We start from the raw sequence: 26,391 nt of genomic DNA, 5'->3' as shown, positions 1-26,391 counted from the left end.
GGAGCTGTTGTTAGGATTATTTTCTGAGAAGAATTGTCAGAAAGTGCCAGTACAGGAACCCTCAACCTGTGCTGCACCTTCCATTAGTGAAGCAGGAAGAGAACTGTGGAAAGACACAACTTGTAGGGAACAAAACTGAAGCTGAATGCAGAGACACTCTCTGCAATATTTTCCAGCCTTTCCTAGCTGAGAATGAGTGTCTGTGTGGTTGGCTGGGGCCCACTCTTGATGTGTTGTGTGCTTGCTCTTGTTGTGCGATGCAGAGCTATTCACACCGCCAGAAGGGACCCTGTCAGGTCCTGGCAGTGATCCAGTCATGCTTCATTATGGAATTACCAAACAGAGTAACAGCCCAATGGATCGTGAGGTTCAGAATGGAGACACTTGCTGTCCAGGTTGTTGCTGGCAGAGCTCCCAGGGCTCCCTGGCAGTCTCGGGTACCAGGAGCAAGCTGTTGTAATGAGGCAGCCATTCTCTCTGTCTCTCCCAATGTGACCTTAAGTTCCCCCAGGCAGCTTGGCTGTGCTGATCTCATGCTTGGCAGTGGTCTCTTTGTGCCTGTGTGCCCTGCAGTCTGTCACTGCCAGGGGAGTCTGAGGCTGTGCCCTGTGTGTGTTTGCAGATGGCAGTGCTGGAGATCCAGGGGAACGGGGAGTCCTCCTACGTGCCGCAGGAAGCCATCAACAGTGCCATCCAGCTGCTGGAGGATCCCCTGCAGCGGGTGAGCGCGGCCTCGGGCTCTGCATGCTCTGCTGCTGCTGCTGCTGCTCGTGGTCTCACGCAGGTTTCCCCTGCAGGAGTTCATCCAGAAGTGTCTGGAACAGGACCCGGGCCGGCGCCCCACGGCGCGGGAGCTGCTCTTCCACCCGGCGCTGTTCGAGGTGCCCTCGCTGAAGCTGCTGGCTGCTCACTGCATCGTCGGGCACCAGCGTGAGTACCAGACACGTGGCCAGGGCTCTGCAGAGCCTTGCTGGGCTGGCAGTGCCCCTCGGTGAGCTGGCACCCTGGGAACGCCCTCCCCATGCCCTGCTGCTCTGCGGGTTCCTGCCTGTCGGACACAGGGCTGGGAGGGCTGTGGTGTCCCACCTGCTGTGAGAGCATCTCTGCGCTTTTCATTGCTTTTCTAAGGCTGGAGAGAAACTGCAATTGCTGCAAGTTACTCCTTTTCTTTTTAATAGATATGATTCCTGAAAATGCTTTAGAAGAAATGACCAAAAACCTTGACATGAACGCAGTGTTGGCAGAGATCAACCACGAGGACAGGGAAGGAGTCAAGATGATGTGAGTCCCCGTGGTGTGCTCAGGGGAGCAGTGCTGGGGCACTGGTGTGGGCACTGGGACGCTGCCCATCACCTCAGAGTTGGTGTTTCCCCCTGACTGGGTGCCAGTGGGAGCTGCTGGAGCTGGAGGGGAAGGAGCAGTCCCTGTCTGGGCACACACACTTCTGGGGAGGGCTGTTCCTGGGTGGGAGGAGACCTTGCACCTGTTTCCTGCGAGTAGATTCTGTGCAGCTGAGATGAATTGTTCCCCAAATGGGCAGATTAAATGAACACGCTGTAGTTGGAGCAGACACCAGCAAAACGTGGCTGAACAGTTTGGGAAAGTGTTCTGACCAATCACAGACTGGCCAGATGGAGTCACTTTCTCACTTCAGAGAAAGGGTTCCTCGGTGTTCTCCTAATTTCCACACTGTGCACAGGGAGAGGCAGCTGGCAGTGACACACAGCACTGCTTGCACTGGAGGGGTGGCCCCTAAGGGAGCAAGCAGAGTGCCAAAAAAGTGGTGTACATTTTGGATAACAAAGCCTTGGCCAGTCAAGGGATTAGCTGAAGACTAAGATGTGACTCCCGTGTTCCTAGGAAGCCTAGGGTGCTTCCAGGGAGCCCAGAGTTCTGGGGTGCCCAGGCTGCTGAACAAGAGTAAGATGACAAGAACAGCTCAGTCTGTATAAGCAGCTCTCTGAGCCACAGAGACCCTTCCAAAAGCTGGCATTCCAGTTGTCCTGGTGCTAGGAAATGTGGTGTGAAATTCCCTTTGGAATGTCTTGGATACAGTTTCAAAATGGAGGACAACAAGTGAAGGACCAGAGCTGTAAGGAGAGATCCTCACACACACACGGGATGTCAGCCTCTGCAGGTGTGGCTGTGCAGGGGTGCCAGCCTGGAACTTTCCTTTTGGTGGTGCCATACCTCAGAGGTGCTGGACAAGGGAGAGAAAGCAGCAATCACTTGAAATGTCAGCATCATTTCTGGATGGTTCATCAGACTGCCATGCAAACCAAGCTGCTAGAGAAAAGTTGGAAGTTTTTGTTAGAACCGACTGCTGTGTCAGAGGATAGGATGATCCCAGCTGCTGGGGCTGTGGCAGGGGCTGGAGGGTGGTCTGGGAGCTGGGGCAGGTGTGCAGCCCATAAAGCACTCGAGGACATCCTGTCAGGCTTCCAGCAGTTGTGTAGTCCTTACCTCATCTCTGGAATGCTTCAGAGCAGCCTTGAGACAGGGGTTTGGCTGTCCCCAGTGTTTGCTGCAGCCAGGGACGTGGCATGGCAGGTATTTGTGAAACAGCTCACCAGGGCAGTGTCACTGGGCCACCCTCCAGATGACTGCATTGCACAGGTGTGAGGGCTGTGGGGCTGGCTCTGCCACAGCTGCTGCCTCACCCTCAGCTCACACAGCTGGTTATGTACGCGAGGGAAGAGAAGAGCTTGTCACACCAGTGGCTGCCTGTCCATGCCCATCCTGCCTGTGGACACAGCCCAGGACATGGGGATGTGAAACTGCACCCCAACAGACCCCAGTGGATGGTACTGTGAGACGATTTCTCATCTCAGGACATTTTGTTTTCCAGCTTCTCACAATCTCCAGCGCTGGAGCTGGACAAGTTCCTGGAGGATGTGAGGTAAGAGGGATTTTTTAAAGACACCTTCCATCGTGTGTGAGACGAAAAGTTCTGGAGAGGTATAACTCAGATGCTGCTCCTTCCTTGCAGGAATGGCATCTATCCCCTCACGGCCTTTGGCATGCCCCGGCCCCAGCAGCCCCAGCAGGTGGTGGTGAAATCTCCCATTGCCCCCCCGTCGGTGAAAACCCCGACTCCAGAGCCCGCCGAGGTGGAGACCCGCAAGGTGAGGGCTCGGGCTGGCTGAGGGGGCTCAGCCCCGCTGCCGTGGCCGGGCAGGGCTGGGGGGCAGCTGCTGAGGGCTCTGTGCCTCTGTTCCAGGTGGTGCTGATGCAGTGCAACATCGAGTCCGTGGAGGAGGGCGTGAAGCACCACGTAGGTTTCTGTGGCTGGGCAGGGAGAGTCACAGCTCTGTGCAGGGCTCGTGGCTCTGATGTGCTGCTGGGGCCTGGGGTAGCCCTGCAGGGCTGCAGCTGCCACCAGAGAGCCTGTGCCAGGCCTGTGCCTGCTGCTGCCCTGGCACCCGGCCCACCCCAGGCCCTGCATGGGGCTGGCAGCTGCAGCTCAGGGTGGAGCTGGCTGTGGCTGTTCTGTCAGATCCCCGAGGGGCTCTGCAGGGCTGGTTCCCATCCCAAGGGCATTGCTGGGGCTGCTTTGGGCTTGCCATGGCAGCTTGCAGGACTGCAGTTCCTCATGAGAATTTCTTTGCCCTGCAGCTGACACTGCTGCTGAAACTGGAAGACAAGTTGAATCGACACTTGAGCTGTGACCTTCAGCCCAGTGAGTACCTCCTGCCCCTGCCAGGGGCACTGGGCCAGCAGCACGCTGCAGCAAGGACTGACTCCTTTCCTTGTGTTGCAGATGACAACATCCAGGAGCTGGCAGCTGAACTGGTCCAGCTTGGGTTCATCAGCGAGGTAAGCAGGGACTCAGGTAGGGCCATGGGCCTGCGTTCCTTCCTCAGAGTTCAGTGGTTTGTGCGCTTTTCGGGCAGGAGGAATAAGCCAGGTCCCTGCCCTGGGGGTCTCCAGCCATGCTCTCAGCTCTGAGTGGACGGGGCTGACCCCTCACTGTCCTTGTTCTGCCCAGGCTGACCAGAGCAGACTCACCTGTTTACTTGAAGAGGCGTTCAGCAAGTTCTACTACACTCGGAACGGAGCCCTGACGGCCGTGACTGTGTCATCTTAGCCCCGTGGCTCCGGGCAGCCAGCGTGGCCTCGCTGCCTGCGACCATGCGTGTCTGCCCTCGCTGTCGGGCGCCGCAAGGCCCCAGCTGCAGTGCTTGGAAGCTCATCCTGCATGTGCCGTGGCTGGGCTCATGACAGTCCTCCCTGCCCGCCTCCTCAAGGGGACTTTGCGCATCAGTATTATTTCCAGCCCTGTTTTTGTTGGGATTTGCCAGGTTGTGCTGCGGAGCTGAGGCCTGGCTTGGGGCGTTCTGCAGCCCCACTCATGTGCATGGAGTTTGTTCTGTTTGAATTGTACAGTGTCTTTTGCACAGCACAGAAATGGGTTTTTTCTTTCCTTTTTTTTTTTTTTTTTTAATTTAAAGGTAAGCAGGGGTGAGCCCCTAAGCCCTGCACCCCCGGTCACTCCCCCCCATTGCCGCGCCACGGGCCCAGGGGCGGCCGAGCTCGTCCCCGCTCCCCGCCCGGCGCTTCGCTCCCGCCGCCGGCTGCACTTTGTTTACTGTTCGCACCGCCGGGGTCAGGCGTGTGCGGCCCCGCGGCCCCCGCTCCTTACCGGGGCTCCCGGGGCTGCAGCGGCCCCGGGCTCGGTGTCGTCCTGGCGTGCGGCGGGGCCGAGCCGCGGCTCCTGCATCTCATTTCTATCATTTCCTATTTTTAATAAACTGTTTTGTACAGACGCGAGTGCCGCCTCTTGCGGGCCGGGGCGGGGCGGGCCGGGGGCCGGGCCGAGCCGCCCGTGCCTGCCCCGGGGCGGCGCGAGCGGCGGCGGCGCTGGCGGCGCCATGGCCGGGGGGCGGCGGGCGGCGGGAGCGCTGGCGGAGCCGCGGCGCCTCATGCGCACCGGGCTGGGGCTGATCGTGCTGGGCCACGGCAGCCTCGTGCTGGGCGCCATCGTGCACGGCTCGGTGCTGCGGCACGTGGCGGGCGCCCGCCGCGCCGTCACCCCCGAGTACGCGGCGGCCAACGTGGTGTCGGTGTGCTCGGGGCTGCTGGTGAGCGCCGCGGGCCGGGCCGGGGCGGGCGGGGGGCGGCGGGCCCGGGCCGGGCCCCGCTGAGCGCTGCTCTCCCCGCAGAGCATCGCCGCGGGTATCGTGGCCATCCTGGTGTCGCACAACCTGTCCCGGGCGGTCCTGGTGAGTGCGGGGCTGTGGGGGGCCCGGGCGCTGCCGGCAGCCGCTGCCCTGGACCTTGGCCCCGCGGCTCCTTCCGCCTCGGCTGCCGGCGCTCGGTGCCGCCTGTCCCTGCTCGGCCGCTCCCGGAGGGCGGCAGCGCCGTTCTCGGGCGGGAGCGCTTCGGAGCCGAGGCTGCGGCCGGGCCGGGGGTCCCGGGGGGCTCGCAGGGCGGACGGGCACGGGGCGGGCGCCGGGCTGGGGGCTCCCGGACCCCGGCCCAGCCTGCCTGGGGTCCCCACGGAGCCCGAGCCAAGGGGCGGCCGGCGGTACCGAGCTCACAGGGGTGGAGGGATGCGAAAGGTGCGAGAGCCTCACCCGAGGGCGCGGCTGAGCCCTCCCGGCCGAGGCGGGAGGTCCCGGGTGCCCCTCGGGGCAGCGGCTCTGCACAGACCCGGGTGCCCGGCCCCAGCGCTTGCCCGAGCTCCTGCCATCCCGCTCGCATTCTTGCCGCCTGCAGCACTGGACCCTGCTGGGCGTCTCTCTGCTCAACTGCCTGCTGTCCATGGCGTGCAGCGTGGGGCTGGCGCTCGCCTTCGCCCTCACGGTGCACAGCCGGGGCACGCACCTGGTGCGGGGCTGCGACAGCTCCGCGCTGCCCCTGGACGCCCGTGAAAACATCGCGACCAACGACTGTCCCTTCAACACCACGCGCATCTACGTGAGTCTGCACAGCCCCGCTCCTCCCAGCAGCTCCTTTCTGCTGCCTCTCGTCTTTTCACTCTCCCTCCCGCTGCCCTTCTCTCTCCCTCTCCCCTCTTTCCCCCGCTGTCCGCACAGTCTCTGCTGGGTGTGTTCAGCCAGCCTGGTGCGGTGCCCACGTTCTGTGACCCCCTGTCCCACAGGACACGGCCCTGGCGCTCTGGTTCCTCTCCCTGCTGCTGGCAGCTGCGGAAGCCGTGCTCTCGGGCAGGAGCTGCTTGGTGGCTCTGGTGTTCCGGGGCATCGGGCCCTGCGCACACGGCTATGGCAGAGAGCAGGTACAGCTCTCCCTGGATCTCCCTCCCACACGGCTGCTGCCTTTGTGAGGTGCTGGGAACGAGGAGGCTGTGCAGGAGCAGGGGGATGCTGAGTTGGAACCTCTTCTAGCCAGCCTCAGTGCCAGACCAGCACCCCTTCATGGGGAATTGCAGAGGGACCCTCTTCTTCATCCCCCGGTAGCCAGGCCTGTTCTTTGTTTGTGAGAACACTGCCCATCGTGTGTCCTTGCCACCCTAACTTCTTTTTGTCTTTTTTTTTCCTCTCTAGCTGGTCAGGCCAAGTACAGCAATGGAGAAGCCACTCCGTGAGAGGCAGCAGCTCCTGGCAGGAATTTCTGACTCTGCAGTGTAGCTGGAGAGGTGAGTGCCCCACAAGGGCCCATGCCCACAGCAGCCCCCAGAACACCTTTGTCCAGGAACGTGGGCAGAGGGCTCAGTGATGCTGGGCCCTGCAGCACAGCCTGGCGCTGACACTGCTCCTCTGCTCCCAGGTGGTGCTGCAGGAGCGCTGTGACCCAGCCAGGTCGGGGCCAGGGTGGTGTCACAGCTCCTGCAGGGGGCTCAGGATGTGCCCTGCCCCCTGCCCCCAGCTCCATCAGCCCACCTGGCACAGACCCTGCAGGTGCTGATGCTCTCCCATGCTCGCCCCAAGCTGCTGGGCCCGTCCTGGTGTGCTGCAGTTCTTGGTTTCTGGCTGCAATGATGGGGGTGGGCAGTCCTGGTGCCACTGCAGGCATGGCAGCTGGCTGTGCCTGTGCCCAGATATCTCAGGGAACAGAAAGGGAAGAATCCCTTTGGTGTAGGTCTCTAGCTTTCTTGAATAAATAAACTTTTCCTTTCTACACTGGCTGTTCTAAGTGGCTTTGCCAGGTGAGTGCTGGTTGGGAACAAGGCATGCCAAGGGAAGGGAAGGGCAGCTGCTCTGTGAGCCTGTCCCTGTGCCTGCCACTGCCCAAGCACAGGGATGGTGGCAGAGCTGTGGCCCCAGTGTGGCACTCACCCACAGACATGGGGATTACAGCTCTGTGCCCAGCAGCTGCAGGGTTCTGGGCCCAGCATCCCCTGGCAAACAGGAGCACTGCAGGGCTGAGATAACACGTTTATTGCATGTGGAAGGTGCTGAGGAACAGGCCTGAAAGCTGCCCTAGTCCTGCTCACTGGAAGGAGAAGCTGGTGCTTGGGATTCCCCCACACCACCGTCGGAGGAACTCGATCACATCCTGGCCTGCTGGGCTGTGGGATGTCTGCAGAGAGAGACAGCCCTTGGCACTGGAAGGGACTGCACCCCTGTGCCCCTGGCTGAAGGCACCCTGTGGGCTGGCAGGGCTGGGTCTGGTGATGCCCAGCAAGCAGCACTGCCAGTGCAGTGAGTGCCCTGGGACCATCACTCACCCAGGGATGCTGCCCTGCCAGCACAAAGGGCTGAACCCACCCACAGCCTGTCCCTGCCTGGGGGCTCTGGCTCACCTTGACAGCCATCACGAATTTGTACCACGCATCCTTCTTCACTTCCCGGCCCGGCCTCAGCTCAATCTTGTTTCCCAGCACTGGGTACCCTGGGCACAAAGCGACACATTCAGAACTAGCTGAGCCCCACAGCAAGCATCCCCCCACTTGGTGCACTGCCCCACAGCACAGAGTGTAGGGGGAATAATGCTGCCTTGCTCTCTAGGAGACCAAAAGGGAGAAGGGCTGTTCAAAGTGGGGGGATCAAATGAAGATTAAGGCTGAACTGCCCTTGGGCAATGACACCCAAGTGTGTAGGTCCAACAATGGCACCCAGCTTCTGACTCTCAAGCCACAGTCCCGTTCCTGGTGGCCCTCTCCTGCTTCCCCGTCTCTGACCCTTTTTTAGTCCTGCACTAGAGAGCAGGGCCAGGTGCTGCCCATTCTTGGCTGTGCTGTGCCAGCCTGAGCCATCCCTGAACCACAGAGTGTCTGAGCTCAGAACTGCTCTGGGCTCTGTATGGTTCAACCTCCTGTCCAGGCAGGGCCACACAGCCCAGGGCTGTGTCCAGAGCTTCTGACCGTCTCCAAGGATGGCGCTCTCACAATTTCTGTGCAACCTGTTCCAGTGCTCACCCGCCCCACAGTAAAAATGCCCAATGTCCTGCAGCAGAGCTGGCTCCCCACAGACACACAGTCCCTGCACTGCTCTCAGAGCACAGCCCAGGCCCACCCTGCAGCTCCCACTCCCTGCACTGTGTCATCCTGTCTGAGGAGCTGTCCCGGAGCTCACCTGTGAGCAGGCAGGGCAGGGAGGCCACCCCTGTCCCCGCTGCCACCAGCGAGGCCTCGAAGGTGCCGCGCTCGTCCTGGGGCAGCGCCTGCTGCAGCCGCTGGTCCATGGACACCGTCAGCACCCAGTCCCGCACCTCCTCCCGCTGCTCCTCCTGGGACAAAGCCAGGGCCGGGCTCAACCGGAGCCAGGCTGAACCGGGCTGCTGCTGCTGCTGCCCCAAGGCAGCCCCAGGACTGCCCCACGGCAGCAGGAGCACAGGGGAGAGCAGGGAGCACAGGGGAGAGCAGAGAGCACAGGGGAGAGCACAGGGGAGAGCAGGGAGCACAGGGGAGAGCTGGGAGAGCAGGGGAACACAGAGGAGAGCAGGGGAACACAGAGGAGAGCAGGGGAGAGCAGGGAGCACAGGGGAGCACAGGGGAGAGCAGGGGAGAGCAGAGGGCACAGGGAGCACAGGGGAGAGCAGGGAGCACAGGGGAGAGCTGGGAGAGCAGGGGAGAGCAGGGAACACAGGGGAGCACAGGGGAGAGCAGGGAGCACAGGGGAGAGCAGAGAGCACAGGGGAGAGCACAGGGGAGAGCAGAGAGCACGGGAGAGCACAGGGGAGAGCAGAGAGCACAGGGGAGAGCAGGGAGCACAGGGGAGAGCACAGGGGAGCACAGGGGAGAGCAGGACGGGCGGGCGTGATGTGCACACAGCACACACTGCATGGTGCACGGCACGGCTTGAGTGCGGGGATGTGTGTGTGCTGAGGAGAGAGAGAGGGAGAGTGTGTGAGTGTATTTGTGTACAGGTATGTGTGTATGTTTGTGTGTGTACAGGTGTGTGTGTGTACAGTTGTGTGTGAGTGTGCACACAGGGGTGTGTGTGCATGCACACGGGTGTGTGTGTACAGGTATATGTCTGTGTGTACAGGTATGTGTGTCTGTGGGTGGGCACACAGGTGTATTTTTGTGCGTGTGTGTTTGGGTGTGTGCAACAAGTCTGTGCACACGTGTTTGTGTTCACAGCTGTGTGCATGTCTGTGTGTGTGTGTGTGTACACAGGTGTGTTTTTGTGTGTGTGTGTGCTCACAGTGGAGGGACAGGCAGCAGGGGCCTGTGTGTATGTGTGTCTCTGTGTGTCTGTGTGTGTGTCTGTCTGTCTGTCTGTCTGTGTGCTCACACTGGAGGGACAGGCAGCAGGGGCCTGTGTGTGTGTGTGTCTCTGTGTGTGTGTGTGTCTGTCTGTCTGTGTGCTCACACTGGAGGGACAGGCAGCAGGGGCCTGTGTGTGTGTGTGTCTCTGTGTGTCTGTGTGTGTGTCTGTCTGTCTGTGTGCTCACACTGGAGGGACAGGCAGCAGGGGCCTGTGTCTCTGTGTGTCTGTGTGTGTCTGTCTGTCTGTCTGTCTGTCTGTCTGTGTGCTCACACTGGAGGGACAGGCAGCAGGGGCCAGTTCTGGGTCAGTTTCCATCCCTGCAGCCTCTGCAGTGCCAGCCTTACCCCAGTCCCCATTCAGAGCCCTGCAGTGCAGCACTGCTGAAAGGGATGGGTGACACTCACAGGCACGTGCTGATGGGCTGGAAGGGGCACCTCGAAGGGAATGTCTGTCTGCTGAAAATCAGAGTGGTCCAGGGAGTCCAGGTTCCCTTCCTCGATGGCCTGCAGAGAAGGGCAGAGCAGTGGGCAGTGCCAGCTGCAGCGCCCACAGCACAGCTCATGCCAGCATGGCCCTGCCCGCTGGTGACCAGGCCCTCCTGCCCCCCATGAGCACACTCTGCAGTGTCTCAGACTCTGCCCTGTGCAGGTGCCTTGGAGAAGGGAAAGTTGTAATTGGGTGCTTTTGTTTTGTCCCAGCTGCTGCTGACAGCACCTCAGAGTGGGGCACACTGAGGTGTCAGCCCCTTGGATTTGGGGTTTCTGGTGGCCAGCCTGCTGCACAAGTAAGGGACTCCTGAGTCCTGCATCACAGGGGGCAAAGCACTGTGCCATGGCCTCCACCTCCCAAGAGCTTTTCTTCCCTTGGAACAACTTGAGTGATCACCCTGAATGCTGTAATGGCATCTGCAGCCATGAGGATTTCAGGCCTAGATTGCCAACGTGCTCTTTGCTGCCACATGCCCGGTGGCACTGGCACGCCCAGGTGACCTGGGCAGGGCATGTGGGGGCCTGCCCCACAGAGCATACTCACATCTGACAGGTCCAAGAAGCGGTTCAGGAACACAAATGCCATGTTCTCCCAGCTGACTGCCTGGTATGGAGAGGAGCCCTGGGTGAGAGTGGGCAGCTCATCCTTGAAGTAGTTTTTTGTAATACTTTGAAGTAGTTTTGTTTTGTATCCCAATATTTTTCCCAAATGGTTTATCCCAGACTGTACCCCCCTCCCTTTACCTGTGTTATCCCTCTCCCTGGATGAGATCACCCCCAAATCCCCACCCAGGCTCTCTGTCAATCACTCAGCATCCCATCCCCTCCATCTAGAAGCTTCAGCCCAGGATGTCGAGTGATCAGCCAGAGGCCAGGGGTCAGTCCCCCAAACCTTGCCCCATACGCTGTCCTAAATGTCCATCCCCCAACACCCATCCCTTAGGGTCACTTATTGGTCAGTAAAATGTTATCTGCTTTGGGTTTGCACCTCCCTTTAAAGGCAACCTTGGCACACATCCTCACAGGCAGCTTTTCTCCCAGAGCCAGGGCTGGGAAGGATGTGGCTCTGTTTGTGCCACAGTGCCCACCCAGCCCAGCCCACCACCACAGAATGCAGACAGGCATCATGGCCAGGCTGGATGGGGCCTAGAGCAGCCTGGGACCGTGGAAGGGCCTTGCCCATGGCAGGGGATGGAACAAGAAGAGCTTTAAAGTCCCTTCCCACCCAAAGCATTCCATGATTCTATCCCTGCAGGCAGTGAGGACATGCTGCTGTCCCTGCCACGTGTCACAGGGGCCAGGCAGACTGTCAGACACTGGGGTGATGCAGAGCAGCCTCACATCCCCACTGACAGAGCCACAGCATGGCCTCTGTCCAGCCCTGGGCCTGTAGGTCCATCTGCTCACTGCCTGGGGTCTGGCCAGCTGCCTGAGGAGCAGCCTCCAGAGAGAGCCCAGGATTTGGGGAGGTAAAGCTGAGGGGTCCTGTGTTGGACAGGACCAACACAGGGTGCAGAGGCAGCTCCTACCCTGGCAGCCATGCCCGCCTCATGGACAGCCTTGTCTGCAGAGGCAGCCCTTACCTTGGCAGCCATGCCAGCCTCACAGAAAGCCTTGTCTGCAGGGGCAGCCCTTACCTTGGCAGCCATGCCAGCCTCGTAGAAAGCCTTGTCTGCAGGGAGCAGATCCGTGTGGCGCAGCAGGGAGATGGACAGCTGGGCAGCCATGGTGTCCTGGGCACAGAGACACAGAACTCAGCAAAGAAAAAACAGCCTGGAGGGGATCTCAGGAGATTCCCCTCACTCACAGCAAGGGCTCTGCACCCACACAGGCCTCACAGGTAAAAACGGTCAAACCCCTCAGTCCTGACCCTGAGTTCCCTCACTACAGCCCACATGGGACTGTCACCTGAGGGTGAAATTCCTCTGCTTTAGAAGCCTTGCTATTTTCCACCCAAACACCCCCATCTAAGTCACAGAACAGGTGAGGTTGGAAGGCACTGGTGGCTTGACATTGCTGGCAGTTCCCAGTGCTGCCCCCAGCCAAAGCAGAGGCAGCTGCAGGCCTGGTTCAGGAACATGCCTGCTCAGCTTTTCACCATCTCAAGGAATGGAGACTCTCCAGCCCCTCCACAAAACAATTCCAGCCACAGTCTCAATGCATTTTTTCTTGTATGCAATTATGTAAGAATTTTGAAGCAGGGGTGAGGAACTGAAGGGTATTTTCACTTTTCTGCTGCCAGACACCCATTGTCACACAAGAAATGTCAAGGCCCCCCCTTCTTCATGGTCCCAAACAGACTGCCCAGCCCAACACTGCACAGCTATGGAGATCTGTACAGGTCTCCAAGACATCAGACTTGGCTCTTGCTGTCTGATGTCTCTGGACCCCCAGCATCCACACACACAGCCATGGGGAATCCCAGTCGTCCCTGTGGCTTTCACTGGGGTTCTTTTCCCTTTCCCAGCCTCCTCCATCACAACTCTAGTGCCACATCCATCCAGAGCTCTAGAACAGTTCCACAGTCCACAGGGATCAAGACTTCAGCAGGGAGGCCAACAACAAATCCCAGCACACACGAGATCACAGGGCCTTGTGATGCCCCCAGAGAGGCCCATGAGCTCCCCAAGCCCCACAGGAGGCCCAGCACACAGCACCGGGCCTGCTGCAGCCCTGGGCAGAGGATCTGCTCTGCAGCCCACGTGTGAAGCCCAGCAGCTCTCAGAGCCCAGGAGAGCAGAGAGGAAGCCATCCCTCTCTTGGGAACATCAGAGATTTTGTGATTCCTAATTTTCTATTACCGCCTCTGCTCTCACAAGTCATGCCAAGCACAAGGATGAGCTCCTGCCCTGGTTTACAGCTCAGCCACAGAGGCTGGGATGGTACCCATGGTAAGCAGAAAACACCACCTACAGTTCCACCTGTCGTGGTGGGTGCCAGGTTACTGCAGTCCCATTCTATGCATCCATGATGGGTGATTTATGGCAATAGTGACCCATAACCTGCAGATACTCATGGGGTTCCCTGCTCTGGGAGGCGCCTGGTGGTTTATGGCAATAGTGACCCGTGAACAGCCCCAAAGCTGCAGGTGCCCATGGGGCTCCCCTCTCCTGGTGCTTTATGGCAATAGTGACCCAAACCTGCAGACACCCATGGGTTCCCCTCAGTGAGGCCCTGGCAGAGCAGCCCCAGCCTCACCAGCTGCGGCAGGCCCTGCGCGGCGGCGCGGGCGGCGCAGTAGTGGCAGATGAGCAGCATCCTCTCAAACTCCTCCTGGGCTGCAGGCTCTGCCTCGCTGCTCTTCGCTAGGTTCTCACACTGAGAAGAGAAAATGAGAGGCACTGAGGGCAGGAAAGCACAAGGGCACTTACTGCACGTGAGACAGGGCAGTCAGCAGAGAGAAGGATCTGGAATATGCAGACACCTCTGGGACTCTGGAAGCATGCTGAAGGAAGGAGGCTGTGGGAGCCAGGGGGAGTCACCAGCACTGCAACAACAGCCAGCACTGCGAGCAGGGGTGAGCCTGCACGGACAAAGGGAGGGTTTTCTGATTTTGCTTATGTTTGCAGTAAGGGCAGAAACAGACATAAGGTAATTGTGGCTCTGGCTGAAGTGTTCTGGAGAGGAGTGAGGAGAAAGCTCTCAGCCTCCATGGGGAGAATTCATATTTTCCAGGCTCAGCAGCTCTGTGCTTTCCCCATGCAGGCTGCTGATTTTGGGGTAGGATCAGAAGAGATGTCACGACAGCTCCCATGTCACAGTGACACCTGGAGCTCTGCAAGAGCTGGAGTCCAGACCCACTCCTCAGATCTGGCCTGGAGCAAGGGCCAGGGGCCAGACCCACTCCCAGGATCTGGCCTGGAGCAAGGGCCAGGGTCCAGACCCACTCCCAGGATCTGGCCTGGAGCAAGGGCCAGGGGCCAGACCCACTCCCCACTCCCAGGATCTGGTCTGGAGCACAGGGTCTCCTTTCTGCTTTCTCCAGCTCAGCCACATCCACTTTCCAGGATCCTGTTTTCCTACTGTCCACACTGCCAGCTCTCTGCCCTCAGCTTGTGCCCTGCAAACACTGTCCCTGTCACCTGTGGAGAGGCTGGCTCCTCTCCCAAGGGGCTGGGCAGGCAGGGGAGGCAGGGCACACTCACCAGAGCCAGGAGCACGTCCCGCAGCTCAGCCCAGCCCGCGTACGCCTCGGCACAGTTCCTGCCAGGAGCGTTCACCATCTCCACAAACAGCCGCTTGTAGATGTTGAAATTCTGCCACAAAAAGGACACGAGTGTGGAAGGAGACAGGTGAGGGGCCAGCAGAGCTCTCCTGCTGCCAAGAAAAGGGCTGCAGAGGGGCAGTGCTGCAGGAAGGGGGCTGGGGACAAGGCAGGCAAACAGAGAGGGATGCAGGGATGCTTCCTGCAGCCAATGCTCTCAGAGAGGCAAATCGTTCCTTTTGTTTTGAACTTGGTGCTCAAAACAAGCACAAACACTCAACTTTCCCTGCTCCTTCCCAAGGAGAACAAGCTGGGAGATTCCGTCAGCCCTCTGAAGAATCTCCTGCAGGGCTGGGCATGCTGAACTTGAGGCAATCCCAGCCCAGGTGGGAGCCTGACCATGCAGCAGATGCTGCAGCCTGACCCTGCAGCAGACCCTGCAGCCTGATCCTGCAGCAGATGCTGCAGCCTGACCCTGCAGCAGACCCTGCAGCAGCTCCTGCAGCACAGGGACAGCCCTGCTGGGCGCCTTCCTCACCTGGGGGTTGGCAGGGGCTCCGTGCTGGCTGTACAGGTGCAGGGCTCTGTCCCAGCAGCCCTCACAGATCAGGTGTGTTGCATACAGAGCCACGTACTTGTGCAGCACCTGGTAGCTCTGGAGGAGACACAGAAAGCAGCACATGAGGCTCATGGTGGGTATGGATGCACCATTCCTGCTGTATAATCACTGGAGAGCAGCTGAGTCACAGTGATTATATTCTGTCCTGGCTATGGAAAAGGACCATGCCAAGGCTCTCCTGGAGGCACGAGCAGACACCAAGATGTTCTCAGACTCAGCGTGGCCTTGTGGTGCCCAACACAATAAACTGAGCCTTCCCCATTCAATGGAGTGTGCAGTTATTGTCTGGCTCCTGATGGGCAGAGCATCAATAGGGGAGCCTCCCAAAGAACAAGGATTCAACAGAGACCATCTGCATCACAGAGACACCAAGTCCACTCTACAGAATCCAAAGGTAGGTTATTGGAACCAAAGTTATAAACCACAGTCCCAGACATTCCCAGAGCTTTTCCAAGGCTCCAGCTGGCCTGGGTGACAGGCTGTGATGTCCCTACTAACTGCAGATGCTGTTGCCAAGGTTGTCCTGTTATTCAATCTGAACCAATATCTCACTCCAAAGAACTGCTTGCCCTTGGTTACCTCCATGATCAACAACCATTTAACCAATAACTGTTTAACAGCCAATCACCAATCAATAACCATCCCTCAAAGTACATCCTGGTAATGGAGAGCTGTCTTCTCCTGCTACTCCCTTGAAAGAGCACTGTAAAACAGTTTCATTTTGCTTTTCTCCATTTTATTACTCTGCTGAGGTAATTTTGTTAGTTTCAGGTCAGTAAAACTGAAAAAAATGTCAGATTGGCTTTCCTGACTAGGATGTCTCATTCTGACTGACACCACTGCTCCCAAGAACACAGAGAAAGAAGGCTTTCTTCTACAGATCCCTGTTTCCATGGCACCAATTACTTCCAGCCCAAACAACTCATTTAGCTTCTTCTAGTGCTCCATTAATCACAAAATTTAAACACAATATGCTTGCAGGTTCTAGCACTTCCCCACCCAGCCTCCCTGGCCACGGTGGGACAGAGGTATGGAGCACCCCAGGTGCAGTGCTGCCCACCCATGCAGGCTCCAGCAGCCCAGGTGTGTCCCTAGGGCTCACACGGGCACTCACCTGCTTGGCTGCCACCTCCAGGCACTTCTCCCACTGCCCCTGCTTTGCATATATATCCAGAGCTGCCATGACATCAATTCCCACCAGCTGAGGAAGGAAACAGTGCCATGAATTCATTGCGCAGGCCAGGCCTCCTACTCACACGCACACAAGCACCAGGTCAGCCATGTCCTTTTTTCCCAGACACAATCTCTTCCCCTCCACAGCAGGAAACCACAGAGCCTGTGTGACCCATCTGCCACCAGAGGGACCTGCCCAGGCTCAGGAGGTTGGCCCAAGTGAAGCTTATGGAGGTCAGCAAGTGACAGGTGCTGCACCTGGGTCAGAGCAGCCCCAAACACAGAGGCAGCCCGGGGGGAGAATGGAGGGCAGCACAGAGGAGAAGGACTTAGGGGTGTTGGTGGGCAACAAACTGGACATGAGCTAGCAGTGTGTGCTTGGAGCAACCCACTCTAGTGCCAGGTGTCCTGCCAAGGCAGGAGGTGCACTGAGATGAGCTTGAGGCGAGCTGTAAGGTCCTTTCCCAGCAAACCCTTCTGTGGTTCTGTGCTCTGGCATGCAGCAGCCATGGCTCACAGGCACACACAGACTCCTCACTCGTGCCCACAGTCAGGCAAAAGGATCTGCACAGGCCCTGACACCCCTGCCCAGCCTGCAGGCATCCCACATACCGAATCCACCTTTCCTTGTTTCTTTAAATACTCCTTGTAACGCTGGTCCACGTACTCCTCTGACCTGCGGGCACAAAGAACCCCAAAAGGCAGCAAGACTCATGGCTTGCAGCAGTGCAGGGGCTGGGTTCAGCTTTGGAACCAGCACACTTGCAGCTGGTTCTAGCAGGCTAGCAGACTGCTGGAGCACAGATGGACGGGGAAGGAAAGGGTCCAAGCAGCTCTTCACAGCAGAATATGTGAGGAGAACAAGGGATCACAGGGCTTCCAGAAGGAAGTGCATGCACAGAGTCATGGCAAGGGAAAGGGAGGTAGGGATGGGGGTGAAACCAAAGGGGAAAACAGTTTCTGTGGGATGTGTGGCAATAGCAAAGTGCCAGAATGTGAAATGGCTTGGGAAGGGTGGAGAATGGACCCTGCTGAACATGGGAAAGAAAGCCACTGTGGGGAGAATCCAGGACAGGACAGTACAGGACAGTGCAGGACAGGACAGGGGAGCAGCTGGGGGTGGCAGGGGGAACAGGAAGGGTGTAGTTTGCAAAGCTCAGGGCATACCTGGGGTCAAACTCCTTGGCTGTGTGCTTGGCTTTGCTCCACTCCTCCCCCTCAATTAAGGCATCAATGGCTTCTCGGACGAGGTCCAAGTTCAGGTAGAGCTCAGCTGCCTGCAGGGCCAGAGACACTCCCATGGGAGGCAAAACCCCACGGGTTCCCTGTGTCCCAGGCTGAAGCTGGTGCTGGACCAGCACACAGACACCACAGAAAATCTCTTCCCAAAAGATAAGCCTCTCCTCTACTTCCTGCCTTCTCCCAAGGCCTGGCTCTCTCACACTCTTCCAGGACTTGATTCATTCCCCTCTTCCATCCTCCTTGAAGATTCTGCACAGCCTACCTCAGGAGAAGGCCACCCATCCACCCATCACCCCAGGATGTGACCTGACCTCCTGCCCTGGGACAGAGCTCTCCCTTCCCATGTCACTGCTCCTTGAGCAGCCCTGGGGCAGCAGCCACTGCTCACCAAGCTGTACTTCTTCATGGCCACCAGCTGAGGAGCCACGGTCCGTGTCACCTCCGTGCTCTGTGACTGATCCAAGAACTTCACAGCCAACTCAGCAGCCTGTGAGGAGAAACTGTCAGCAGCTCAATTGATGGAAATGGTGGGAGGGTGGGATGAAGCTGGAAGTGCTCAGTCCCACTACAAGACTGACAGTTGGAAGCACTTGAGTGATGGAGGAAGGGGAGCAATGGCAACTCAGAGGAGCAAGGCCCAGCCACTTTCACCCACGGGAGAAGATCAGACAAGGACATAACTGTAGCTGAAGGTGGTACAAGGACATGGGTGTGGTGAGAAGCATGAGGTAGAGCACAGCACAAAGGCTGGTGGCAGGGAGCACAGGAAGGGCTGAATCACAAAGGCTGGTGGCAGGGAGCACAGGAAGGGCTGAATCACAGAGTGCAGCAGCTCTGCAGTGCAGGGAGCCATGGGCACACAGACGGGCACAGGGCATGGCACAGGCACAGGTGCCAGAGCAAGGGAGGCAGCACCAAGCAGGATAAACACAGCCTGTCATGGCTCAAGAGAACAGCTCTAAAGGTTCTCAGCCCTGCAGGCTCTCCTGAGCCCGGCAGTGACACAGATCCCTGAGGGCACTCAGGATGTGGAAGAGCTCCCAGGCAGAAGGGCAGTGAAGGGAACCCCAGGCCCTGACAGTACCTTCAGCAAGCACTTCTCCACCAGGACACTGTTGCTGGGGTCCCGCACCTTCAGGTAGCAGTCCACAGCCCTGGCGTGCTCCCCAGCCTGCTCCCACTCGCGGGCCTGCTCCAGCAGCCCCTCAGGCCCACTGCAGGAGGAACGCAGGCTGTGAGCAGCACGGACATGCTGCCAGAGATCCTCAGACAGGGGTGGGCAGGGGTGCACACGGCAGGCAAGCAGGGAGCTCAGACAGAGAACATGCACAGGGCTGAGGAAAGAACTGACCAAGGACCCTGGGGAGATGCAATGGCAGTCCAGGAGACCATGGAGATTTGTAAGTGGGGCAAATGCCATCTGGGAAATCTTGGATGGCAGAAATAAGACTCCCAGAGAAATAAGGAAGGATGATAGGAAACCTATGCAGTAAGAAGTCCGGAGTCCTCAAAAAGGAAACAAGTGGATCTCAGGGGTCCCATCGGGCTGTCTCTGTAAGGCATCAGCAAAATGGCCATGGGGAAGAGCTTCCAGGCTATTTCCTGCAGCCTGACCACAGCTCTCCTTACCTGGAGCCTTTCTTGCCAGCCTCCCTGCCACACTCCTCCTGCAGCTCTGCCAGCCGCCCGGGCAGGTATTCCTTGCAGATCCGCAGGGCCTCGCTCCACATGCCAGCCTCCTGCACAGGCACAGCGGGGAGAAACTCTCACCAGGATCCCCCACGCTCCTGCTATCACACAACACACCCATCCCCTCATCCTCATCTTGCCAGAGAACTGACTAGAAGAAATAACCACAGTAGCACCACCCAATTCTTTCCTCCCCGAGAATGGCACCTGTGTCTGTCCACCTGCCCTAACCACCTCAGGGGAACATGCTCATCCATTCCAGCCACCTCAGGGGAATGGGCTCATCCATTTCAGCCACCTCAGTGGAATGGGCACTTCAGCCTCCAAATGCACCCACTTGCGCTACCCCAAGGACCACCCATCCTCCAGAACGGTGAGAGAGCAAAGCTATGACATGAAATCCACTGGCTCAGTCCTCAGGCCAGAATTCAGTTCCTCCAGAAAGCCTGAGTAAGTGGTTTAAACCTCTTTGGCTACTCAGCTGACAGGGGGAGCTGGGAGGTGAATTTCACTCCTTCATCTAAATTGGGTTCTTGTCCAGTGAGGAAGGCAAGGATGCTGCTACAGGCTGCACTCACCTTATAGTACTTGATGGCCAGCTCAGGTCTCTGTGCTCGCAGGAGGAAGGCCTCTGCCTTCTGGAACTCTCTCTGCTCAAAGGCAAACTGTGCCTGCCCAACCAGCACGTCAGCCACGCTGTCTGGGTCGTGAGCCTCAGCCACACGTTGGGCAGCATCCCAGTTCTGGTTGTGCACAAACCTGGGGATGAGAGGGAGACCAGGTGGAACAACAGGGATAACAAGGAGCAGCCCAGTGCTGGAGAGGCAACCGGGCTAGCACTGCATGGAGAGAGCACACACAGCAGGATGGGGAGGACACACACATCAGCACAGCTTCCTTGGGCTTCCCAGCTTTAATGAACTCTCCTTCAGCCTCTTCAAACTTGCCCTAGAGGAGAAGAAGGGATTTGTTTGCACACCTTCCTGCTCTGGCATCACCACATGACCTCCTCTACTCATCCAAGGCAGCGTTTATGGAACACAGGTGTGTGGAGCTTGGCAATGGAGCCCTCTGGGAATGCAGGGACTGCTGCAGCAGCCCAGGGACAACTGCTCAGTTACCTGAGGGACTGGAGGACTTGCACCTGTTCCAGGGGGAAAATTACCTCATCTTCTAGGAACATGGCATACTTCAGGTGGATGTCTGGCATCTTCTGCTTCATGGAGAGGCGGGCCAGCTCAAAAGCAAATTCAAAGACCCTGCAATGAAGGAGAGAAGGACTGTGCTGTGAGTGTGTGCCTTCGTCAAGAACAAGACATCAGGCAGAGCACAAGACACTGGGAGAGGAGAGAGTGGAATACAGGGGGCCCCAAGTGAATTAGCACTGTCTGTTCCTCCTGCTCCTGACCAGGAGCTTTTGGAGTCCCTGCTAAGGAAATTTGGCTCCTTCCCACCTGCTGTTAGAGCCCAAGGCAGGAGCCAAGAGATGTGGGAGCCTCGGGAAGAGCAGCAATGAGTGGCCATGCAGGCAGACGCCTGGCCAGCTGCAGAGCAGGGCCAGAGCTCTTGTGGCAGACAGTTACTCATGGTGACATGAGGAGCAACCCTCTCATGCTCAGAGGCTCCCACAAGCCTTCCCCTGCAGAGGACAAACTGCATTTGCCTGCCAGCTCAGACGTGGCATTTGAGAGACTGACACAAAGAAGAGAAGTGGGATGTGCCAAGGGTGTGGAAGGCTGTGTGAAGCACGGTGGGATGGAAGACATGTCATTTTCTGGACCTGCAATGCCATGTGCACAGGTTATCAGGCCCACACGTTTTTCTCTGCTGGCAGAGGAGAGGGAGGTGCTGGGCACCTGCATACCCGCTGTCTGTTGCATGGTCAATGGCCATCTCCAGAAGTCCAAATTTGCTGAGGAGTTTCACAGCTGCCTCTCCACCCAGGCTCTTTGCCCACAGATAGGCCACATGCTTGTGGGAGTTTGCACCCCCGTATGCCTTGGCCACCTGTCCAAAGGAAAGGAAATGGAAAAACCCAGAGTACGTTCCACCTTCAGCAGACTGAGCCCCTCTAACGTGCTGCCTGCCAGCAGGAGGGAGCCCCAAAACCATCTGTTCCCTCCCAACAAACGCTTCTGCAAGCACCACTGCCCTGGTGAGGGGACAGTGAGGCAAAGGCACACAGGGTGCAGCAGAGCAGCCTCAGCAGAGCCACATCCCTGCTGGGACAGCAGGAGGGAGCCCAGATTCATCAGCAGAGCCACATCCCTGCTGGGACTGCAGGAGGGAGCCCAGATTCATCAGCAGAGCCACATCCCTGCTGGGACTGCAGGAGGGAGCCCAGCATGGCTCAGCAGAGCCACATCCCTGCTAGGACTGCAGGAGGAGCCCAGATTCATCAGCAGAGCCACATCCCTGCTGGGACAGCAAAGGGAGCCCTGCATTGCTCAGCAGAGCCACATCCCTGCTGGGACAGCAAAGGGAGCCCAGCACTCCTCAGCAGAGCCACATCACATCCCTGCTGGGACAGCAAAGGGAGCCCAGCACTCCTCAGCAGAGCCACATCACATCCCTGCTGGGACAGCAAAGGGAGCCCAGCACTCCTCAGCAGAGCCACATCCCTGCTGGGACAGCAGAAGGGAGGCCAGCACTCCTCAGCAGAGCCACATCCCTGCTGGGACAGCAAAGGGAGCCCAGCGCTCCATGGGCGCACTGAGCAGAGCAGTGCTGGGCGCTGTGGCCACAGCAACACCCCTGAGGTACCACAGGATGAGTGATCAGGGCAGAGCCTCGAGGAAGGAGCCCAGCAGAAAGGCTCAAACCCTGCTGGCTGGGAGGCACATAGGGCTCCAGGGCTGGGACAGTTCTGAGGCTGGGCAGGGCACACCAAGTGTTCTGGTCTTGCAGAGAACACAGACAAAGGCGCTTCCACCAGGATCCCACAGCCAGAAAAACTGACCCCTGTGAGTGATTATTACCCTGTATGCCTCTTCCCACATGTCATTCATTCTGTACATGTTCACCGTGGTCTTCCAGTCTTTGGCTTCCAGGTAATGATACTCAGCCTCCTGCAGGCGCCCCTCTGCCTCCAGCTCCTGCGGGCAGAGCAATGAGGCAGTGACACTCGTGTGGACACCTGTGCATTCCCCCATTCTCCTTCACAGGCTGCAGTGTGAGCTGAGAAATGCTTGTTAGCCCTTGGCCTTGACAGCACCACCTGGGCTCAGCTCTTCCTGAGCTTATCAGAAACACTGCCTTGCTCCAAGGAACTGCTGCTGTTTAATGAGCTTCTGTTTCCCTTATGACCAGCCTTGGAAAATATTCCTCTTGCCTGAATAGCACAACACTCCTGCTCTCACACTTTCAAAGAAAATGCCAACCCAAACTCTGGCCAGGCTGAAGCACTGCTATGACTGAAGCCCTTGGTGATCCTATAAACAGCAGTCCAAAATGAGACCCTTTGGAGCTGTCCTGGCACCACTGTGGGCACCACAGCAACCTCCCTCTGGGGGGCACCTGTCAGAGCCAGCAAACCCTCAGGTTTGCTGTTGGAGGATTGCCAAACACAATGTATGCTGGGCCAATAGCTCACTCCTGGGGCCTGATCCTTCACCCACTGGGAGATGCAAAGGCCTCCAAAGTGAGGATTTCACTGACTTCTGGGAGAAATTCTTCACAGGTACCTTGAAGGCACTGACTGTTTCTGTCTGGGTGCATAAAGATGCACATATGCTATGGCAAATCTGTGGGAAATGTGGCTTTCTTAAATGTTTCAGTATCTTGGATATCTAAGTAAGTTAGCCTGTAAGTAAGGTTAAATTATAGTTATAAACTTATTTGAATGCTGCGAAGTGTTGTTCTTTTGCAAAGTTGTTAAACATAAGTTATAAGCTAAGTGTTGCCAAGTGTTACTCTTCTGCTGACTTGCTAAGTATAACTTCAAAGTTATAAGTTAGGCTAAATGCTGTTAAGTGTTATTCCTCTGTTAGATTGTTACAGTTAAGCCATAAGTTTAATTAGATGTAAGTTAAATGTTTTCCTATGTTAAATTGTTAGTCTTAAGGTGTAAGTTAAATTAAAGTACTCTTATGTTTGAGTGCTGTTAGGCTTTTAGGCTGTGCTCTTTTTTATCTTTGCCCACACTGTCTTTTGTCACACCCACCCATCCCCACAGACAGTTCTTAGTTAATTTCTTCTTTGATTGCCTGCACTTTGTTTGGTTTTGTTGTTGCTAGTTTTTCCTTGTTGTGCCTTAGCTGTCCTCTTAGTAGAGTGAATCTCAACAACAAACTTGTTCTGCTTTAATACTTAATATTAAACCTGATGTTTGCTCATACCCTTGCCACTGATTTTTTAAGCAATCTCAAAACCTCGTCCACAACAACAATCTTGCCCCTGCTTGGTTGAGCTGATCCCCTGCCATGAGATGCACTCACCTTGCCCAGGTGCAGGTGAGTATCTCCAAGTAAGTCCTTGTGGTACTTGGCCACCAGGCAAACCATCTCATCATACATCTTGCACTTCTTGTACATGGTGATGGCCAGATCGGGTTCATTCACAGTGATGTACAGCCTGGCAACACGAGCACATCCACACAGCTCAGCCAAGGACAAGACGAGTCCCTGAAACCTTTCCACATCCTGAAATACCAGCTTCAGCTCCCCGTGTGTGGAGAAAGCTCCTCTGACCATTCCAAACCCCAGTCCCAAATTCTCCCTCTAACCCAGCAAAGGGCTTCTCCTCACTGCAGCTGATTTTCCAGGGCTCTTGGGCTGACAGCAGTACTGGGGGAAACTCACCTCTCTGCTTCTTTGTACTTGCCCTGTCTCTCCATCTCCTGGGCCTGGGTTATGTACAGCACTGTCACCTCCTCCTGGCTCATGCACTTGAGTGCCAGCTGCCAAAAGGAACGCACAGGGGAGAAATGCACAGCAATTTCCTGACATGTGACAGGAGAAGGGAAAACATATTTCCTTCCCATCTGACAGAGATATCTGTGCTGTATGCTCTGCAAAGAACAGGCAGTCATTTGTCACTGTCACCAAGCACACAGGACCAGCTCTTGGAGAAGGCCATTTGTGCCAGGGGTGCACCCACACAGGGCTGTGAGAGGGACAAGGCCAGGACGGGTCAGGATGGGAACACTGGATTTTTTCTGGCTACTGGATGTCCCTGCACACGCATTTGGGAAGAGTCCTGGCTGATCAGGTACTGCTGCACAAGGCACAACCACCTGCTGATGGAAGATCTCACCAAGTGGGGTGAGGAGCACAGAAGCTCTGGCTGCTGCCTCACCTTGTGGGCCTGCTCCCAGAGCCCAGCCTGTGTGTACATGTCGATGGCATCCTTGGTCTGGCCTCCCTTGATGTACAGCTCCTCTGCAACCTGCCAGGAAAGGACCACACTCAGTACAGCCCAGGGACACACAGAGCAGAGGTGACTGTGTCTGTGCCTCACCTGATACTCCTGCAAAGCTGCATAATGCTGGGCAATCTTCAGGTAATATTTGGCTGCCGTCTGTCTGTCCTGCAAGTCCAAAATGTAGATGGCCTTCTTCCACTGCCGGGCTCCCAAAGCTGCCTCGAGGGCCTTAATTGAGCACCTGGCACCAAACCATCAGCCTTTAGAGCCAGGCAGCAGCATCTCCTCCAGCTGCACCGTGCCAGGGAGACTAGAGTGCTCTGCTGCCTGATTCAGCATAAAGCAGCTGAGGAACTGGCAGTGCTGAGGGGGATGAAAGGACTGGGACAGCAGGGAAGAGCAATCAGCACTGTGAGACCTTGTGAGAGATGTGGGAGCCATCAATGGCTGCTGCACACAAGCAAGTGGGGCATTGCTAAGCAGTGTAGTGGGGCTCACTCAGGCAAAGCTCCTGCAGGTACCAACTCCCTGCCCTGGCAGCACCCTGCAGCTTACCCAGCCTTGCCCTGCTCCCACCTGGCCTCGATGTAGTGGTTGATAGCAGCATCCAGCTGTTTCTGCTGCACCAGATGGTCTCCCCAGGCCTCCTCCAGCTTCACCACCTCTGCAGGAAACGCCAGGCGAGCCAGCTCCACAGCTGCAAGGGGACACAGCAGCTGTAATGCTGAGGCCAGCGGGGAGCTGTGGGGCAAACATGGGCTTGGAGCTGGCACAGGAGGAGGGCAATGCTGCTGCCTGAGCCACTCCAGCTCCCATGGGCTCCCCAGCAGCCCAGACCCTGTGGAGAGCTGGGTCAAAGCCCTGCTGCTGCAGTCAGCATGGCCACGGGCTTGGGAACAAGACACTCTCCTGGCACTGCATGTGCAAGTACAGCTATGTGAAAATACACTGAATTACAGGATAGGTGGGAGCTGCAGAGCACCCAGGCATCTCCAGGCTCCAGGGCAATATTTCAAGCTGCCACCAGGCCAGAGTAGCTGGGCTCCTGCTGGAGACGAGTGGAGGAACACATTGAGCACAGTACCTTTCAGGAAGGCACTGCCCTTGCCATAGCACTCCAGAGCCTTTCGTGTGTTGCCAACCTTCTCCAACAGGTCTCCAGCCTAGGACAGAGACAAGAACCAGTTTCCAGAGCCACCAACCCCACGTAATCACACCCCACCAGCTCCATGCCCTCCTGCACCAGCTCTGCCCTCCCAGCTAACTGAGCGCATGGGGATTGATGAACTACCAGGAAAGACAGCCCAGACCACTGTCCTTCCTGCTCCTGACCCCAGCACAGCCATCCTGCAAGACCAAAGGCTCATCCCCTTCAGCATTTGAACAGTGCCAACACCACACATCCAAAGAACTGTAAAAACAGAGCAAGCATATACCAGCCTTTCCCCTCTCTGTCCATCTCTGACAACCTGCACAGCAGAAGCTGCCTGACTTTGTTGTGATGCTCTCACATCATTGTATTTAATGGCTTTGGACAGACTCTACCTCCATGATTTGTCTAAAAATTCTTGGACTATTTATACTTTTGGTAACAACATCCAGCAGCTGGGAGCTCCAGTTAGTCTTTCAACTGAAAGCTTAAGAAAAGATGACAGGTTTGAGAAAGTACAAAGTTGTCTTGTGTTGAAATGGCCAGAAAATGCTGAAGATAAATTGAGACAAAAGAAGTGTAATTTATAAAGGAAACATAAAACAAGCTAACAAAAAGCAGTGTTTTTTTTTCACATAACATCTAACTGAACTGGGTAACTCATAGCCAAAATTGTAACTTAAAATCTACATGTGGTTCAAGCAATAATTTGACAAGCTCATAAAAGTAAAGTCTATCAAGAGCTCTCAAACACAGAAGTAGAGCTGTTCAGGTACATTACAGGCTTCAAACTGCTGAACCCCTAGTTCAGTTCAGTGAAAACACACTAGAGGAAGTGCCACTCTGTA

The 26,391-nt window shown here is 57.0% G+C and overlaps 3 protein-coding genes across 6 annotated transcripts in view; 2 read left to right on the top strand and 1 right to left on the bottom strand.

Annotated features, from left to right (window-relative positions):
- The window catches only part of NRBP1 (nuclear receptor binding protein 1), a 34,866-nt gene extending 30,248 nt beyond the window's left edge, over positions 1-4,618 (top strand). For both annotated transcript variants that reach the window (XM_058021087.1, XM_058021086.1), the window contains 9 exons: positions 623-721; positions 798-930; positions 1,179-1,281; positions 2,849-2,899; positions 2,990-3,125; positions 3,221-3,274; positions 3,616-3,679; positions 3,761-3,816; positions 3,989-4,618. In XM_058021087.1, the coding sequence (XP_057877070.1) occupies positions 623-721; positions 798-930; positions 1,179-1,281; positions 2,849-2,899; positions 2,990-3,125; positions 3,221-3,274; positions 3,616-3,679; positions 3,761-3,816; positions 3,989-4,087 (795 nt within the window). In that variant the 3' untranslated portion in view covers positions 4,088-4,618. The remainder of the gene's footprint in view (positions 1-622; positions 722-797; positions 931-1,178; positions 1,282-2,848; positions 2,900-2,989; positions 3,126-3,220; positions 3,275-3,615; positions 3,680-3,760; positions 3,817-3,988) is intronic.
- A 253-nt stretch (positions 4,619-4,871) lies between these two features.
- KRTCAP3 (keratinocyte associated protein 3) lies at positions 4,872-7,077 on the top strand. The gene is made up of 6 exons (XM_058020075.1): positions 4,872-5,081; positions 5,163-5,222; positions 5,719-5,919; positions 6,104-6,238; positions 6,507-6,598; positions 6,730-7,077. The coding sequence occupies exons 1-5, from the start codon at positions 4,872-4,874 to the stop codon at positions 6,588-6,590; spliced, it is 690 nt and encodes a 229-aa protein (XP_057876058.1). The 3' UTR covers positions 6,591-6,598; positions 6,730-7,077.
- Positions 7,078-7,325: 248 nt separating this feature from the next.
- The window catches only part of IFT172 (intraflagellar transport 172), a 39,437-nt gene continuing 20,371 nt past the window's right edge, over positions 7,326-26,391 (bottom strand). Inside the window, exons 23-48 of one of the 3 annotated variants that reach the window (XM_058020073.1) lie at positions 25,478-25,556; positions 24,970-25,090; positions 24,490-24,634; positions 24,328-24,417; positions 23,832-23,929; positions 23,469-23,604; positions 22,011-22,127; positions 20,897-21,039; positions 20,198-20,291; positions 19,916-19,980; positions 19,611-19,791; positions 18,973-19,082; positions 18,428-18,557; positions 17,732-17,830; positions 17,269-17,378; positions 16,714-16,777; positions 16,043-16,129; positions 14,848-14,964; positions 14,251-14,361; positions 13,304-13,423; positions 11,743-11,838; positions 10,650-10,709; positions 10,022-10,120; positions 8,478-8,631; positions 7,706-7,794; positions 7,326-7,482 (exon numbers count right to left, since the gene is read on the bottom strand). In XM_058020073.1, the coding sequence (XP_057876056.1) occupies positions 7,393-7,482; positions 7,706-7,794; positions 8,478-8,631; positions 10,022-10,120; positions 10,650-10,709; positions 11,743-11,838; positions 13,304-13,423; positions 14,251-14,361; positions 14,848-14,964; positions 16,043-16,129; positions 16,714-16,777; positions 17,269-17,378; positions 17,732-17,830; positions 18,428-18,557; positions 18,973-19,082; positions 19,611-19,791; positions 19,916-19,980; positions 20,198-20,291; positions 20,897-21,039; positions 22,011-22,127; positions 23,469-23,604; positions 23,832-23,929; positions 24,328-24,417; positions 24,490-24,634; positions 24,970-25,090; positions 25,478-25,556 (2,805 nt within the window). In that variant the 3' untranslated portion in view covers positions 7,326-7,392. Of the gene's footprint in view, positions 7,483-7,705; positions 7,795-8,477; positions 8,632-10,021; positions 10,121-10,649; positions 10,710-11,742; positions 11,839-13,245; positions 13,424-13,484; positions 13,629-14,250; positions 14,362-14,847; positions 14,965-16,042; positions 16,130-16,713; positions 16,778-17,268; positions 17,379-17,731; positions 17,831-18,427; positions 18,558-18,972; positions 19,083-19,610; positions 19,792-19,915; positions 19,981-20,197; positions 20,292-20,896; positions 21,040-22,010; positions 22,128-23,468; positions 23,605-23,831; positions 23,930-24,327; positions 24,418-24,489; positions 24,635-24,969; positions 25,091-25,477; positions 25,557-26,391 lie in introns of those variants that run through there. The other 2 variants (XR_009114243.1, XM_058020074.1) reach the window with 2 other exon arrangements.

Source organism: Melospiza georgiana, chromosome 3 (genome assembly GCF_028018845.1).
Source record: "Melospiza georgiana isolate bMelGeo1 chromosome 3, bMelGeo1.pri, whole genome shotgun sequence".
NCBI classification, from domain to species: Eukaryota; Metazoa; Chordata; class Aves; order Passeriformes; family Passerellidae; genus Melospiza; species Melospiza georgiana.
The sequence above is the reverse complement of the archived record's forward strand: the minus strand, read 5'-3'. Positions and strand labels throughout refer to the sequence as shown.

What these genes read in the sequence shown, in the direction of transcription:
- KRTCAP3 (XM_058020075.1), top strand. Translation starts at nt 4,872, where the DNA reads ATGGCCGGGGGGCGGCGGGCGGCGGGAGCGCTGGCGGAGCCGCGGCGC. An exon ending in CGGTGTGCTCGGGGCTGCTG is followed by an intron (nt 5,082 to 5,162) that starts GTGAGCGCCGCG and finishes CTCTCCCCGCAG; the next exon opens with AGCATCGCCGCGGGTATCGT. An exon ending in ACCTGTCCCGGGCGGTCCTG is followed by an intron (nt 5,223 to 5,718) that starts GTGAGTGCGGGG and finishes TGCCGCCTGCAG; the next exon opens with CACTGGACCCTGCTGGGCGT.